Genomic DNA, 14630 nt, shown 5'->3' on the forward strand with positions numbered 1-14630 from the left:
ACCTGATCGCCGTTTCGAGGAAAAGCATCCCGTTATGAAAAGTTAATTTGTCTCATATGTTTCTCTCTCTCCCCAAAAAAGTAATCTCTTTCTCTCTCTTCAACTTTGTTGTCTTTCTCTCTCTTTGACGAAATTCTCTTTCTTCAACTTGTTCGTCTCTCTATCTTTCCCATAATTTCTGAGCTCCTCTCCTCTCCATTTATTCTACGTAACTGAGGTTAGATAATCAGACATAGTTGTTGCAAGTTGAAGGTAGTGAAGTGGTAGAAAGTATTTGAAATTGGTGAAGGTTTGTTCAAAGGAAAGGGCGGTGCGGGGCGATTCATTTGACCAATTGTATACATACTCCCTCCATTGTTGAATTAGGTGCGTAATTATATGTTTAATTGTTGAAATTTGAATTGAATAAGTTAGGGTTTTCCTATAATCGTTGTTTTCTAAAAATTAGGGTTATTTTCTAAAAGGCTTGAAATTAGGGTTGCAATTGGGAACATGGGTTACGAGATGGGTCGCAATTAGGGTTTAATTTGGGGGGAAACATGATTAAATTTAGGGTTTTTTATTAAAAATTGTTGAAGAGTAAGGGTGTACAAAGTTAGGGTTTTGTAGGTGGCCTTAATCGTGTTGTAAATGGCTTGCAATTAAGGTCGCTATTAGGGTTTGATTTCGGGGAAAATGTGAGTAAAGTTAGGGTTTTAAACCAAAAATTGTTGAAGAGTAAGGGAGTAAAAAGTTAGGGTTTTTAGGTGGGCTTCATCGTGTTGTAAATGGCTTGCAATTAAGGTCGCAATTAGGGTTTACTTTCGGGGAAAGATAGGTTTTTTTAGTTGGCCTTAATCGTGTTGAAAATGGCTTGCAATTAGGGTCGCAATTGTGAAAATGGGTTGCAATTATGACGCTGGGTCGCAGGTAGGGTTTAATTTAATTTGTGGAAAACGTGGGTTTTTCTGGGCATTGTTATCATGGGAATTCTAAAATTTCAACATTAATTTGGGAAAAAACCTGGGTATATATGTAGTTAGTGAATTGGTGGGATGGAATTAATGTAGGATTGGTTGGGGAATTATTATCTTTAGCCTCATTATTTTTGTAATGTTTGGTGTTCATATGGATTTCACTTTTCATGGCGTACTGAATTACTATTTATAACTGAATTACTAGTGAATATTTTTGGGGTTTGTTTGTCAATGATCCTATGGTCAGGTGCAGTAAGTTTGGGTCTTTAGATTTTAATAATGAAAGTGTTTTATCTTAGTGATAGGCAGTTCTGCATGGCTTGTGTAGTGTGCTCTGAATGTTTTATCGTAGTGATGGGTAGTTATGTATATGCTTGTGTAGTATGTTATTGCGTAGAATTGATATGCTTTGTGAAGTATTTGTGTTAATATTTATTTGATATGCTTGTATAGGGTGTACTAACCTAACCTGTTGTGTAGTATGTGTTTGTCTATTATCTGATTAAAAGGAGTGAAAGTTATCTATGTTGGATTAATTGGTCTGTGCTAGTTGAGTAATACGTTGTTATGTGTCTGAGGGGTATTTTGTGTCATTTGCCAGTTGATGATAGAATGCATATGTTGATGAAAAATGCATCTGAGTAGTGAATGTTTTATTTGCTTTTGAAGTCTAAATGAATTGAGTTATTTTTGAACTGAAAATTGACATGAATTGGTATTGGAACTAATTTTGAATTCAAACTGGGATCAGCTACACTGAAGTCAAGAAGAAGAAGTCAATTGTGCAGTCAATGAATAGGACAAAGTGGGGGGTGAGTATTTATGGTTTTTAATGTACCATGATCTGGTAGATTGACTGTTCTCTAAGTGTTGAAGTTATTTGTTTGATAATTTTCATGGTCCATTAAAAAGGGAGGTACCATGAAAGTCAAAACCTGTGGGTTCTTCATCACAGGAAAAACCTGTGGGTCAATCGAAACCTGTGGCTTTGACTGGTAAACGTAAGGCAAAATGTGATGTTGACGAAGACTATGAAGAAGGTGAGATGAGGAAGGTGAGGAATCTGCACATTCGAGCAATGAGGGTGGTTCAGATTCAAGTTCTGGATTTATGGAGGTGCTGGTTAAGGAGTATTTGAAGAGAAAGAGTAGGGGGAAATAAGGGAAGTCGGTCTACGGCGGGGCAAATAAGAAGGTGTAGTTCTGCTGATGGAATAAACAATTTGATGCAAATTTGGTAGCTGAAGTTGTGTTGTTTAATTTGATTGAATCTAAATTTGATCACTTACAGTCGTAAATATTTAATTGTTAAGCTTACAATGCTTTAAGTTATAGAGGCAGTAACTAAATTTATTTGTTTTTGTTAATTTCTGAACGGTGACCAGGTAAATAATGTATTTACAGGGTATTAAAACAGAAGGACATAGAGTTATGGCTGACGGTGTAGTCTTAAGGACACATTTTGAGAACATTGGGAAGGTATTGAGATGCTCTTCTTAAGGTTATTGATTGTATAAGTAGTTATATTTTATAGCTATACTTTTTGTGTAAGGAAAATGATCTGGAGCTAACTTGAAACAAATTTATGTTATTTTGTAATGATTAATGCTAAGAAAATAAGTTGGATGTAACATTGTGACTGAAATATAGTTGTTCATTGATCATGGTTCTAACTTGTGGCATTGTTTTACAGCAGCCCAATGTTGTATGCAGAGTGGAAAAGTTTTGTGTTCTTCTGAAGAAGTTTGATCGTATGAGGCGGGAGTTGGTGAATAGTATGGGTTTTGGGGGGTTGTTGAATTTGGATATGAAGAATATCCCGAGGCAGTTATTTTACTGGCTGATGAGTAAAGTGTTTGCTGATGAGACAATGATATTTGGAGATGGAGCAATTCTTCCTTTGGGGCCAAATCAAGTAAGGTCCATTCTTGGTACTCCAATGGGAACTAAGGAAGTTCCTCTAGTTCTCGGGGATGACGAAGAGGATACCCAGAAGATTATGAGGGTATTTAAACAATATGGTGTTAGGTCGAAAGAGAAAACGGTGACCCTAAATCTAGCAGTTGCAGCCATGTGCCCTGAACTGGAAGATGGTTCTCTTGTCGAGCTTGAGACTGAAGTTGATAAAGAGGACTTTATGATTGCTTTTTAATTGTTTCCCTAGGGATGGTAGTCTGCATGACGACAAACAGTTCGAATTTGGCTACATCCTTATTGCTGACATTAACAGTGGCATGTGAAGCTGTAGAGTATGATTGGTGCAAGTTCACAATTGATTGGGTGCGCGACTGTGCTAATCGATTTCAGACAAAGTTTCAGAAAAATGGTTATCAGTGCAGATGTGGTAGGAGCATTGTGTTTGTCTTGGTAAGCTTATGTACTTAATTTGTTTTTTAAGGATTTAACCCCTCAAAGTTACTAATGAAGGTAGTGGAATAGCAGATTTTTTACTTGGATCACCTCCACCGTGTACTAAGTCAGTGGTGTTTATCCTAGGGTGAAGGTGTGGAATTCTGAATAGGTGAGGGCAGCTGTAGACGAAGACCGACGGTATGATGAAGAATTTGGGCATTTGCCGGTGAATTGTTAGTGACGTTTCTGTTCCTTTTTGCCGTGTATAACAGTTAACTAATTTTGGTGGTCCTTAACAGGTTCTTGATATTGCCTATGGGGAGGACATCCTCTAGTTCCACGAGATAGTGATGTCAGGTTGGTGGAAAGTAAAGGTGTTGTTAATAATTCAATTAATATTATGGCGGATCAGGTATCTAACTTTTGTGATCATTTAGGTTAAAAAGTGACTAATACTGAGCGTACTTTATGATAATCAATTTTTTGTTATGTACAATTGGCTGTTGTAGGTCCTTGCTCTGTTAACTCCTAGGCTTGTAACTCTAGTGGAGGGGATTGTTGGACAGCATTAGATACTGGTTCCAAGGCGGGTCAACCAAAGAACGATCAAGATGTGCACACTATTAGCACCGGTAAAGGGAGCCAGCCCCGTCATAGTGGGAACAGTAACAAGGGTATGAAGGTGAATGCAGCCACAGAAAAGTGCCCAAATGAAGAGAAGGAATCTTCATGTGGAAGTCATTAGGGCAATGGTGAACCTGTTCTTACGGTGACCCGGGAAACAACTTATGATAAGTGGTTAGAGACGTTTGTTAAAGGGTGGAAGGATTTGAAGGATGAAAACAACTTCATTTGTGTCTTTTTGTTAAATTTAACTTAAGTTAGATTTATGACAAAGATGGAGTAGTTGTGCTTGTAAAAATAAGTTTTAGATGTGTTACACTTTTTTTTCTATTGTTTTAATGCAGGCCAGGACCGTCGATCATTGAATGCAATGGGATGAATGCCACAAAGGGACTGTTACGGTGTAGTAGGTCCTAGAGCGCATCTTAGGCATCAATATGTGCGGATGGCATCGACTTTGTACACAAAGTATTGGAGCCCAATGGAGTTTCTGAATAGGAGGAAACAGATTTTGTTGGATCCCTCATAATCAGTAAGTGTTAGTGGTAGTGGTGTCATGATTTGGTGTAATTCATATGAAAAGTAAGTCACCTGTTAGTACAACATTATTAATTTTGATGATTGAATGAACATGTTTACATGATGATTAAGGCGAAGGACAGGGATTATGAGAAACTTGCAAGGAAGTATGGAAAGCCATTGTTAACCATCCCCACCGATGAAATAAGATTAGTATGCACCTATTCTTTTTTATTTTAGGTCAGTTTGGCAGTAAAAGTTTTCTAGGAGATCTTCTAATTTGTTTGGGTATTGTTTCTGGAACAGGTGTTCATGCTTGTGCTTGATGAGTCTGCCGATGATGTGGATAAACACTGGTGGTGCCTTGTAATGGATTTGGTGAAGAAGCAGTTTTGGATGATTGATTCCTTATATTGGGATCCTTACGAAGACCACGCAGAGCTTCTTACAAAACTGGTTAGTAAGTTGGGCACCCATTCTTGGTAGGTTCCCTTCTATAAGTAATTTGTTATGGTAATTGGAGCCTAATGTTGGTTTTTGTCATGCAGGTGAAGGCAGTAGATGTTTTGTTCCAACTGAAAGATCCTCTGTGGGAGTTGGGAAGTTTGGACAAGTGGCCTCAGAAGGTGGTTGACATGGTGAAGGAAACTGATACGTAAGAACCCGGATCCTTGCAGTGTTGTTAAGATTTTATTCAGTTAATGTTAATAACTTATATAACTTATATAATTAGGGGTATTAAAGTTTGAATTTGAAATGTCATTGCAAGTTTTTGTTTACTTAAACTAACCATTCTTGCTATTCATGTATAGTTTCTCCTGTGGTGTCCTAATGCTTGGTTGCATTAAACACTGTGCACGTAGTAGTTTTGATACCAGTTTCCCCCTGGTATGTTGCTGCAAAATTGGGTGATTTGATATTGTCTATGGAAGGAGCGCATCTTGGTTTGGTTTATAACAGTTATTCTTTGGTGTAGGACAAGAACTTGCGAAAAACATTGTTTCTAGAGGATGCTAACAACTACTACAACGAACTCAGAGACAAGTTCGATGACATACGACCCAAGGAACGCATCTGGCCCAAAAGGACAGGATCTTCTCAACTTACTATGTAGTTGTGTGTAGTTCAGGTTTTGAGTTGAGATGGTAGACTATGTGCTTTGTAATTGACTTGTGATGCTAAGTTTGTGTTGTTCATCTTTTGAACTGTGATGCTAAGTCTTTGTAGTTCATGTTTTCAACTGTGATGGTAGACAATATTTATGGAACAAGCAAGGTAATGTGGACTGTGGCTGTATTTTCTGCTTGCATGATGTTTTTTGAAGTAATTCGACTAGCACTTTTGGTCGTATACAGTCTTTAAACTCCCAATATGTCCTAATTTATAATTTTTTGGGTTATAGGCCACATGACAACATAATTAAACAAACGAGTGGCACATACATAAATTCCAGTCCTCAAGTTGAAGAAGCACACGATTAGCATACATAAATATATAATTTCAGTCCTCTTATTGAAGCACACGACTACCATACATATAAAATTTTGGCTTAGAGCCTGGAAAGCATAATTAGAAGTACATCTCAGAGTCCTAATACATAAATGTAGTAATTTAGCTACAACCTTTCCTTAATTAGTAATAAACATTACCAAAAGTAACAACTACAATACGAGTACCTTAACAATAACAAGATGTAAGTGCAAATGTAGCATCATCAACATAACTCGAAACTTGATTCCGATGTCCACCCATACCCATGAGCCGAGTTCGTAACCGTGTTAGTCTCATACAAATGCAGTGCATGTTGAAGGTGGTGCACATGTTGAGGTGGGTAGTCATCATAGTTAAACGGTTCGGCAATGACGAGAGACATGTTACCCATCTTATCGTATCCATTTTCTGCCAACATTTTGCTTCGAAAATACATGCACTGCTCGCTGTCGTTGGTAATAGTCTCCACTGGATCCTCTTGTGAGAAATGAAGTCATTCACAAGTGAGTTGGATGCGGCCTTGATTTGGGGTAGTGAACCTCCTACCAAGAAGAACAACTCCCCATTCTTCTCCCTTGTCCACCGCCTCATCCACAGTTAACCACCATTGCTCAAGATCCTCAAAAAGCTCAAAGAAGCGTTTGAGGTAAATGTGGTAAATTGGGTAGGCATAACTCAGCCAGAGATCTCCTTAATGTCCTCAAGTTGAAGCACACGGCTATCTTGGAAACATTAAGCAAGTAAAACATGAAACAATATGCCTCCTTGCGAAAGTACCTTCCCCTACCAATCTTGAACAATGTCAAGAATGGATAGTCCAGGTGGAAATCAATCCCTTTGACGGGTTCTTTTAAGCCTCCTCTTGCAATAGTGGCTAGGTGATGACTTAACATCATTCTCTTGCTGTGCTTAGGCATGTACAAATTTCTTATGATATCCTTAGGATTGTGTTGCCCGACTTTCTTTATCTTCGTAACTCTGCATAAGAGCTTCTTACGCCTTTTTTCAGCACGACAATTAGTTGAAAACATAAGATAAATGTAAATTATAACGTAAGTTAAATAAATTAGAGTATATAAGTACCTCTAAAAATTAGATTAGTACCACTACACATTATATATGTACCAAACAGTTGAAAACATTACAGATTTTAAAAACGCTCATATAAGTACCTCTAAAGAGTAGTTTAATACGACTGCATATTATGTAAGGACCACTCAACCTGTTGAACACAAAAGTTTGTTAAAATAAAGAAAGGCCAACAATTTGGTTACAAGTAAAGATTTTGTTATCATGATAAACATTAAGAATCAGACAAGAGTGAATACCTTTGTTCCCCATGGCAACCACAATCTCTAGCCAAGTCAAATTGGTGGTACTTTGTTTAAATTTTAGAGCTCATAAATTGTATGATATTTTGTTTATAGACTGTGATGGTTTGTAGTTGTTGTTGTATGGAGTTCCAATTTATGTAGGCGTTGTGTTATAGAATTTATTGAACTCCAACTACCTTTGTGATACATTTACCGTGCTTAATGAGTAAGACTAAAGTTCACATCATATACTTTGGTTTGTCAGTGTTTCATTGAGCCCAACGAAAAACTATTAACTCTATTCAGATAGATATTTTGCTTGTTCAGTTTAACTTTTCTTTTCGTCAATAATACAGCTATAATACAGTTAATACAGCAAAGAACCTAAGGATGTAGTGCATGTTAAAGGAAGGAGTTTAAATGATCCACAGTTGTTGTACATTTATTACTTACTCACTAAGGCCTATTCAAGATAAATTTGTTTTTTTTAAGGTATTTGTTTACGTAAGACCGAATGGGAAAAATGGTCATTACATACATTGGTGATCATGTATGTGACAAATGCATAAATATGGTATGACAGAATAAATACGAGTCATTGGTGAGGACATATAAGGAGGTTAAAGCCATTTTATATTAGTAGCTAATACCCACGTTCACGTAAGGTGGGAGTAATTACCATAGTTGACCAACGGTTACAAATATAATAACTTTTTGCCTACAAAGCAAGATTGTATACTCTAACATTGTTGCATGTCATGTAGAATACTTACACTTTCATATTGTAGTGGTACCCTTAAACATTTCATTGGTACCTTTAAGCATTACAAATAATGTTTGACTTGTACCATTTAAATTAACGAGGGTACCAGTAAAAATTGTAGGGTTACCACCACAGTTTAAGAGATAGATGGAAGACTTTAATATTGTAGGGGTACCCTTAAACGTATTATTGGTACTTGTAGGGAATTTTTCAAACTCAACTTTGAGCCCCACTGTGATCATGTCTTTAAGCATAGTGGCGTCTAAAGGAAAGGAAGCTAGAGATAAAAGAGTCTCCAACAAGTTTTAGGAACTTGTAAACCGTTCACGGGTGTGAAGGTTACACCCCATTCACGATCACGAAGATCGCTAACTCCATAGTGGTTCGGAACCATGACTGGATATTCGGGGATGAAGGTACGAATCCGACCTAAAAGAGATTAAACCCGCCCTAAATCGACCCCTACTTAATCCTTATGATATTCATATGCGCTTTCCGATCAACATACATACATCAAATTAAACCTAAGCATATTTAATCTACGTTGGTTGATTATTAATGCACAATCAAATCTATTATTGGCGATCACTTGAATTAAAATCATATTAACCTAAATCAAATTATTAATTATCTTATTAGGCGTGATTTCAAGTGCAAATTCTTTTAATCCTGCAAGAAGGGGCGTGATCAAGCAATAACAATCAATCATGAATAATCAAGCAATATAATAATTGACACAACAATCATCATCATAATCAAAACATTATTAAAACATGATTAGCAAGATCCTAGGCATGATACTTAACGGATTAATAACAAACCCTAACATGTCACTAATAATAAAGATCAAAGCATTAACCTAAACATGATACTAGAAGCATGATATTAGAAATATTAGTTAACACCCTAAACATGATACTAGGAATTTTAATAACATCCTAACGTGATACTAGGAATCAAAATAAACATCTTAACATGATTTCTATATCAAAAGAATAATTAATTAATCGAATTACTTACTTTGATGCCTTGTATCTCTTTCTATCAAAACAATACACACACTAGTAAACTTTAAGATATATTAAATCAGATAAATCAAATAAAAATTAAAATATAGATTTGGGACCAAACCCTCAAAACTATCAACCTTTCACGTCGAGGTCAAAGGCAACTTCCAGGTTGTCCAGGAGTATTCAAAGCTCGTGAAGGAGGTATGGTGTTTGCTTGGGAAAAGTATCAAGGCTGTGTGTTAGGACGTATTTAGGCTAGGCTAAGAAAAGAATCAAGAGAGAGAGAGAAAGTATAAGAGAGGGGATTCTATGATGATTTTTGGTGAATGGGGTGAAATGACCTCTATTTATAAGTAAAAAAGAGGGTCGAAGGATCATAAAAGAGTCAGAATCCGACTCGGAGTAAAACGCTTCCCATCGCGGCGCGACAGGTTCATCGCGGCGCGAAAGACTCGTCGCGCCGCGATGATGTTGTCGCTCAGCGATGTTTTTTGAAAGATAGGATTCCTACGGAATCCAATTTCCAATCGGATTGGGTTAATCAAATTTCCGTACGTATTCTACTTTGATCGGGATTAGGATCATTGAAAAACAGATGTTTTATCCGATGTAAAATTTTTAAATCTTTATCTTTTTGAAAACAGGGTTAATTATAACCTTCTAGAGGATTCTAGAAGCTCACAATAAATCCTAATGGATTTAGGAATGAGGTTAAGGTAACTGGATCCTCCACATGGTCATTGGGTCGCAGGTAAGACTTTGTTCGGGCTCGGTTTAGTATTTTGGTCATAATTTCTTCGTTATAAGTCGGATTTGGGCTTATAATATATCGTTGGAAAGCTTTTTTCAAGCCCCATCCAAATACACAATAACTAGAATAGAATTATGGACCAAAATAGACCGGCTTGGACGTTTTTATAAAGAGGACACAAAATGAATGATTTTCAAAGATACGAAATGAATGATTTTGGTTTAAAACATTTAAGGAAAGGTTAGGAATGGTCAAGGCTAAAGGGAATTCACGAGACTCATCAACTCTTCACCTAACTCGATAATCAAAGACGTGAAAGGTACTCTTCACCTAGATTACCTAAATGTTACAATGCAAACATGGCTTTAATATATTCGCAATATAACGATCCCTTATGATGCCAACCCCGCATTTGCGATTCGGAATGCACATCGCCGCCTTTATAAGGAGGTGTTTGTGCTCTTCACAACCACCCATTCGCGGTACCATGATTTTGATTTTTTGTCGTATTGCTTCGAAATGAACATCTTATACGGAATCATACTTGCCCATGTTGTCCCTAGGATGCCTTAACTTCCCGGCCTGAAGTGTATGTGCTCCCGTCTGCACTATTTGTGTTGTAAAAAACATCGGTAACCTCATTTACCACAATGAATGCAATGTTGTAAGTACTAGCAATTTGTTTCATCTTTCTCGCTGCGGACACTAACAACCGCTTCCGCTCCATAACCTTGTGGATGTGTTGTCATGTGCATGCCTGAATAAATAGGCTATAGAATCAAGAACCACAACCCTCGTATGTCTGCATCCTTCATGGGAGTGCAGCACCATTTGCTCGACTTGGTTCAAAACCAAGAAAATTTGATTTGGGTTATCAATTTTTTTAACAAGAACCAAGCTAAGAGGATTTTCATCAATTAATTGACCAGGACACAAATTAGTACTTAGCTCGTTTAATCTCTTGGTTGGAAACACCGAACATGCTTGAATGTAAATAGATGATCCATACAGCCCACCATCTCGAGGCTTGAGCATGCAAGTCAACAGAAGCTGCAAACATATTTGGGTTTTGCCCACCCCGCTTCCACCATAAATTTATGTGACTTCACCGGTTCTTATGCCACCATCTAAAATAAAATCTATTCTTTGACAGTTGGTTATACATTTTTTTATTCATTTTAGTATGAATAAAAATGCTAGTCAAATATATATATATATATATATATATATATATATATATATATATATATATACACACACACACACATACACACACACACACACACAATATTGGATAAGTTTGATATGACAACACATGATGATTTTAGATTACGTTATCCGTAAGTACAATCTGTGTGGATTGCATTTGTACGTTCTTTTTGGATTGTATTTATAAATAATTATTTCAGCCTTGTAATGAATAAGTCAATACTACAAATTTAGACCATATTTATTTTGGAATGAGTATTATTAAAAAGAAGTGATCCTTTTTATTCGGTGTTATTTAGACAGACCTTATAATCAATATAAGTATTATTAAACTCCAACCACCTTCTTCACCCATTTCCCATCCTAAATGACTGTAGGAGGAAATTAGTTGTCCTAGTCTTTGTCTATGTTGCATTGAGCCAAATGAAGAACTGCACTTCCCTTTCAGATGGGTCTTTTGCTTTTTCAGTTGAACTTTATATGTTTTCAGTTAAAGGTTGTAGCAGTGTACGGTTGTACTTTCAAAAAGCACTTTAAAAGGATATGGTTCATTTTCACAAAGGTTGAATTTTATATAAGGAACACACTAGTAACTATGTTATACTGTCCATTAATTTCACATGAACAAATATATGTTTTCGGCGAACAATTAACGATCTTGAAAGTCATAAAATAACCAAACTTGATCCATTAATTTCACCGAAAAATTTAGTACCATACGACGATAATGTAAATGAACCGAACCAAAGTTGGCCAAACACGAAGATAGCATAGTGGTTTTACAATTTTACACTTTAACATATAATAAACTTGAAAGAGTGAACAAAGTGGTCATTTAGTTTTCAGCTAACAGGACAAAAAACTTACAATATTAAAAATTTGACTTTTACTGTTGTAATGAATTGTCTTATCAAGACCCACTTCCCTTGTCAGCTGAACATCTTGCTTGTTGGACTAAACAAAACAGGTTTTCAATTGGTTTAAACTTAGAAACGGATTTCCTGGGATTTTTTTCTCATTTGTCTTTTTCTTAAACTCATTCATGCATTAACTCCTCTTCATAACACATCCAGAACATAACTCCAAATCACTAAACTCACGAATTCATGGCTAATCGTCTCGGTAGTGTTCGAAACATTTAGGGTAGGCTAATGCAAACACACCCATCTGAACCTATCTTCTACTTTAGTCCTTTCTTAACCACCCTTGAACCCGAGCTTAATTTCAATGAGATTACTAATTATGCTGGGGGTGATTACTTCATTAACATGGATCCAATACCGGTAAGTGTTGTACGAGACCAACTCATCCAGTCCTTTGAAGATGAGACCACTACCTTCATCCCCGACAGCCTTATGGAGGTGGCGGAATTGGATGTAAGGCCTGCTTACTATCTAACTCTCTCCGACCTCGAAGGCTACCTCCACAAGGGTATTCCTATCTTTTCAAGGTGGTTATGTCAAAAATCCATGGGTGTGGAAGATGCTCCCTTCATACCTAAGGATCTCACCCCAATTTTTTATCGGAAGCCAATTGTCATGACCAAGCACATTCCAATTTACACCCTTCCTCTTCAAGAAAGGCACATCTTCATCGGAGCCAAAATCGCTGATATTCATGTGATGGAAGTCGACACTCAGGTGAAATTGGTGAACTTGAACTTCTTTACTTGGAAAACTTCCCCAAGAAAAATTAGGTACCATCGTGTTTTTATTCGTGGCTCTGATGGGCACATCCCGCAAGCTCCCAAATTCCCGAAGGGGGCCACATTTGTCCTTTGGAATGTAAAGAACGTCCATCATCCTTATTTCAAAGAGACGTTTAACAAGTTGTTCATGCATTCTCCTCAGAAGTCGTTGTCATAACGGAGGCCGATGGTGCTTTGCTCGAGTATGTGAGGGACGTACTCCAAGGTGTGTATAGGGTTGATGGTTTCGGCTTTGTCAATGGCTACTATGGTGTCCTGCTAATCTGGGAGAAGAGTGATGTCTATCCTTGGGTTACTCACAGGGGTCAAGCTGCCTACGGCCACCAACTAGGGGTTGCTATTGAGGTACCTTACTCCCCTTATTTTTTTTAAATTATTTGTTATACATAAAATCAGTTTTCAGAATGTTAAATACGGACCAAGAAGGGCAAGAACTACGGTCATTTAATTTTTTTAAATGGTGGATATCGAATAAAGACACACATGACTTAAATGAGCTGCATTGTGTTCAATTTAGTTAATTGTTAAATTTATATTTATTTGCTAATTTTTTAACCACGCCCTACACTTTAATTTTTTTGAGTGTTCAAATGAGTTAGCTATTGATTTCTGCAGTGAAGTGTTAGTGTTATGGATTTAAAATTGTTAGAAGTTATATTTATCGGGTTATAGTACCTTAAATTATTCGATACAAATAATTTTTGACCTTTGAACTGGTCATGAGTTGGTACTTGAAATAACTATGCAAAGTAGTAATAACATGTCCACAATTATTTTCCAACCAGGGGTTTGAAACACCCCTTCAACGACTCCACCCGGCTTCAACTTGGTACGAAGACGGAGGGGGATGACGATGGAGCTGTTCATTCAGAGAACGATCACTTGTTCGAGGAAGACCGACGGTGCAGCTGGCCCTTGTTCAATGAAGTCCTTGTTGTTTGCTTAATAGTTTCTTAAGTGTTGTCGCATTATGTATTTATGCAGCTACGAACAAATCTAGGGGTTTCCTTAGTCCTGTTTAAATTTATGAAGCTATCAGACTATAGTTATTGTTAAAATTAGTAGTATTTGTGCTTGTTTAAAAATTTAGATTGTTTGGATGGTTATTATGACTATTTAGATGTTAACTTGCAAGTAACGAACATGCAATTAAATATCGATTCGGCAAACATTAACAATATAATCACAAGTAGCATATTTATAAGAACTAGCATTAATATAAGACATACTTATACGATACAAAAACTATAACCCGACATAATAATAGGATAGACATAACACAAACCAACCATAATTTTCAACTAAAAAAACGCAATAAAAGAGCAACAACAAAGGCCACAACCGCATACTTCATTATCTTAGCAATTTTTTGTTCAAGGACATCAACCCTTTGCCAAATCATGCCAAACCCGTTGTTGTTGGTGGTTCGAATGAGATCCTCCTCCCTCGCCCATTGCCAAAAGGAACAACATCTACACTTATAATACGACCGTCTTGGGTTATCCTCGGAAAGTGAAATACGAAATTCGACAACTGCTTGGCCCCCACAATTACACAGCTTTGCAGTGACCCACACGATGTCGCCGTTACCAGTCATAAACTGACTTCTGACTTCCTCGAGCAGTTGAAGAGGTTGAATTGAATGACATTTAGGGTAGGGGAAGTGATTTTCTTAAAACCTTCTTGGTCTGCTTACATTGGTTTTACAAGCCCTTGTATTTATAAGTGATAAGGAAGAGGTGAATCTAGAGATAAAACCTCAAAATTTGGCGATGAACTTGTGAATATTTCCCGCTAAATTACCGGCCTAATTTTTAGATGGGCCCTGGGCTTGTAATGCCACGAAACAAAAGACCAATGTGTGGTTAGTACCACTGTACAGAACATGTGTTGATTGATTTTAGTCAATGGTACAATATTCCAAATCTAATTGTA

The 14630-nt window shown here is 36.9% G+C and overlaps 2 protein-coding genes across 2 annotated transcripts; both read left to right on the top strand.

Annotated features, from left to right (window-relative positions):
- LOC110733893 lies at positions 1-3317 on the top strand. The gene is made up of 3 exons (XM_021913969.1): positions 1-366; positions 2360-2434; positions 2649-3317. The coding sequence occupies exons 2-3, from the start codon at positions 2387-2389 to the stop codon at positions 3105-3107; spliced, it is 507 nt and encodes a 168-aa protein (XP_021769661.1). The 5' UTR covers positions 1-366; positions 2360-2386; the 3' UTR covers positions 3108-3317.
- A 4-nt stretch (positions 3318-3321) lies between these two features.
- On the top strand, positions 3322-5759 carry LOC110733894. The gene is made up of 8 exons (XM_021913970.1): positions 3322-3505; positions 3607-3719; positions 3817-4463; positions 4583-4663; positions 4757-4906; positions 4999-5105; positions 5263-5338; positions 5427-5759. Exons 5-8 carry the CDS (start codon positions 4763-4765, stop codon positions 5562-5564), a joined length of 465 nt encoding a protein of 154 aa, XP_021769662.1. The 5' UTR covers positions 3322-3505; positions 3607-3719; positions 3817-4463; positions 4583-4663; positions 4757-4762; the 3' UTR covers positions 5565-5759.
- Positions 5760-14630: the final 8871 nt, after the last annotated feature.

This window comes from Chenopodium quinoa, unplaced genomic scaffold, assembly GCF_001683475.1.
Source record: "Chenopodium quinoa cultivar QQ74 unplaced genomic scaffold, ASM168347v1, whole genome shotgun sequence".
NCBI classification, from domain to species: domain Eukaryota; kingdom Viridiplantae; phylum Streptophyta; class Magnoliopsida; order Caryophyllales; family Amaranthaceae; genus Chenopodium; species Chenopodium quinoa.

Excerpts from the sequence above, each read along its gene's own strand:
- LOC110733894 (XM_021913970.1), top strand. The coding sequence starts at position 4,763 with ATGCTTGTGCTTGATGAGTCTGCCGATGATGTGGATAAACACTGGTGG. Across the intron at positions 5,106-5,262 it reads ATGGTGAAGGAAACTGATAC|TTTCTCCTGTGGTGTCCTAA; the intron begins GTAAGAACCCGG and ends ATTCATGTATAG. Across the intron at positions 5,339-5,426 it reads TTGATACCAGTTTCCCCCTG|GACAAGAACTTGCGAAAAAC; the intron begins GTATGTTGCTGC and ends TCTTTGGTGTAG.
- LOC110733893 (XM_021913969.1), top strand. The coding sequence starts at position 2,387 with ATGGCTGACGGTGTAGTCTTAAGGACACATTTTGAGAACATTGGGAAG. Across the intron at positions 2,435-2,648 it reads ATTTTGAGAACATTGGGAAG|CAGCCCAATGTTGTATGCAG; the intron begins GTATTGAGATGC and ends ATTGTTTTACAG.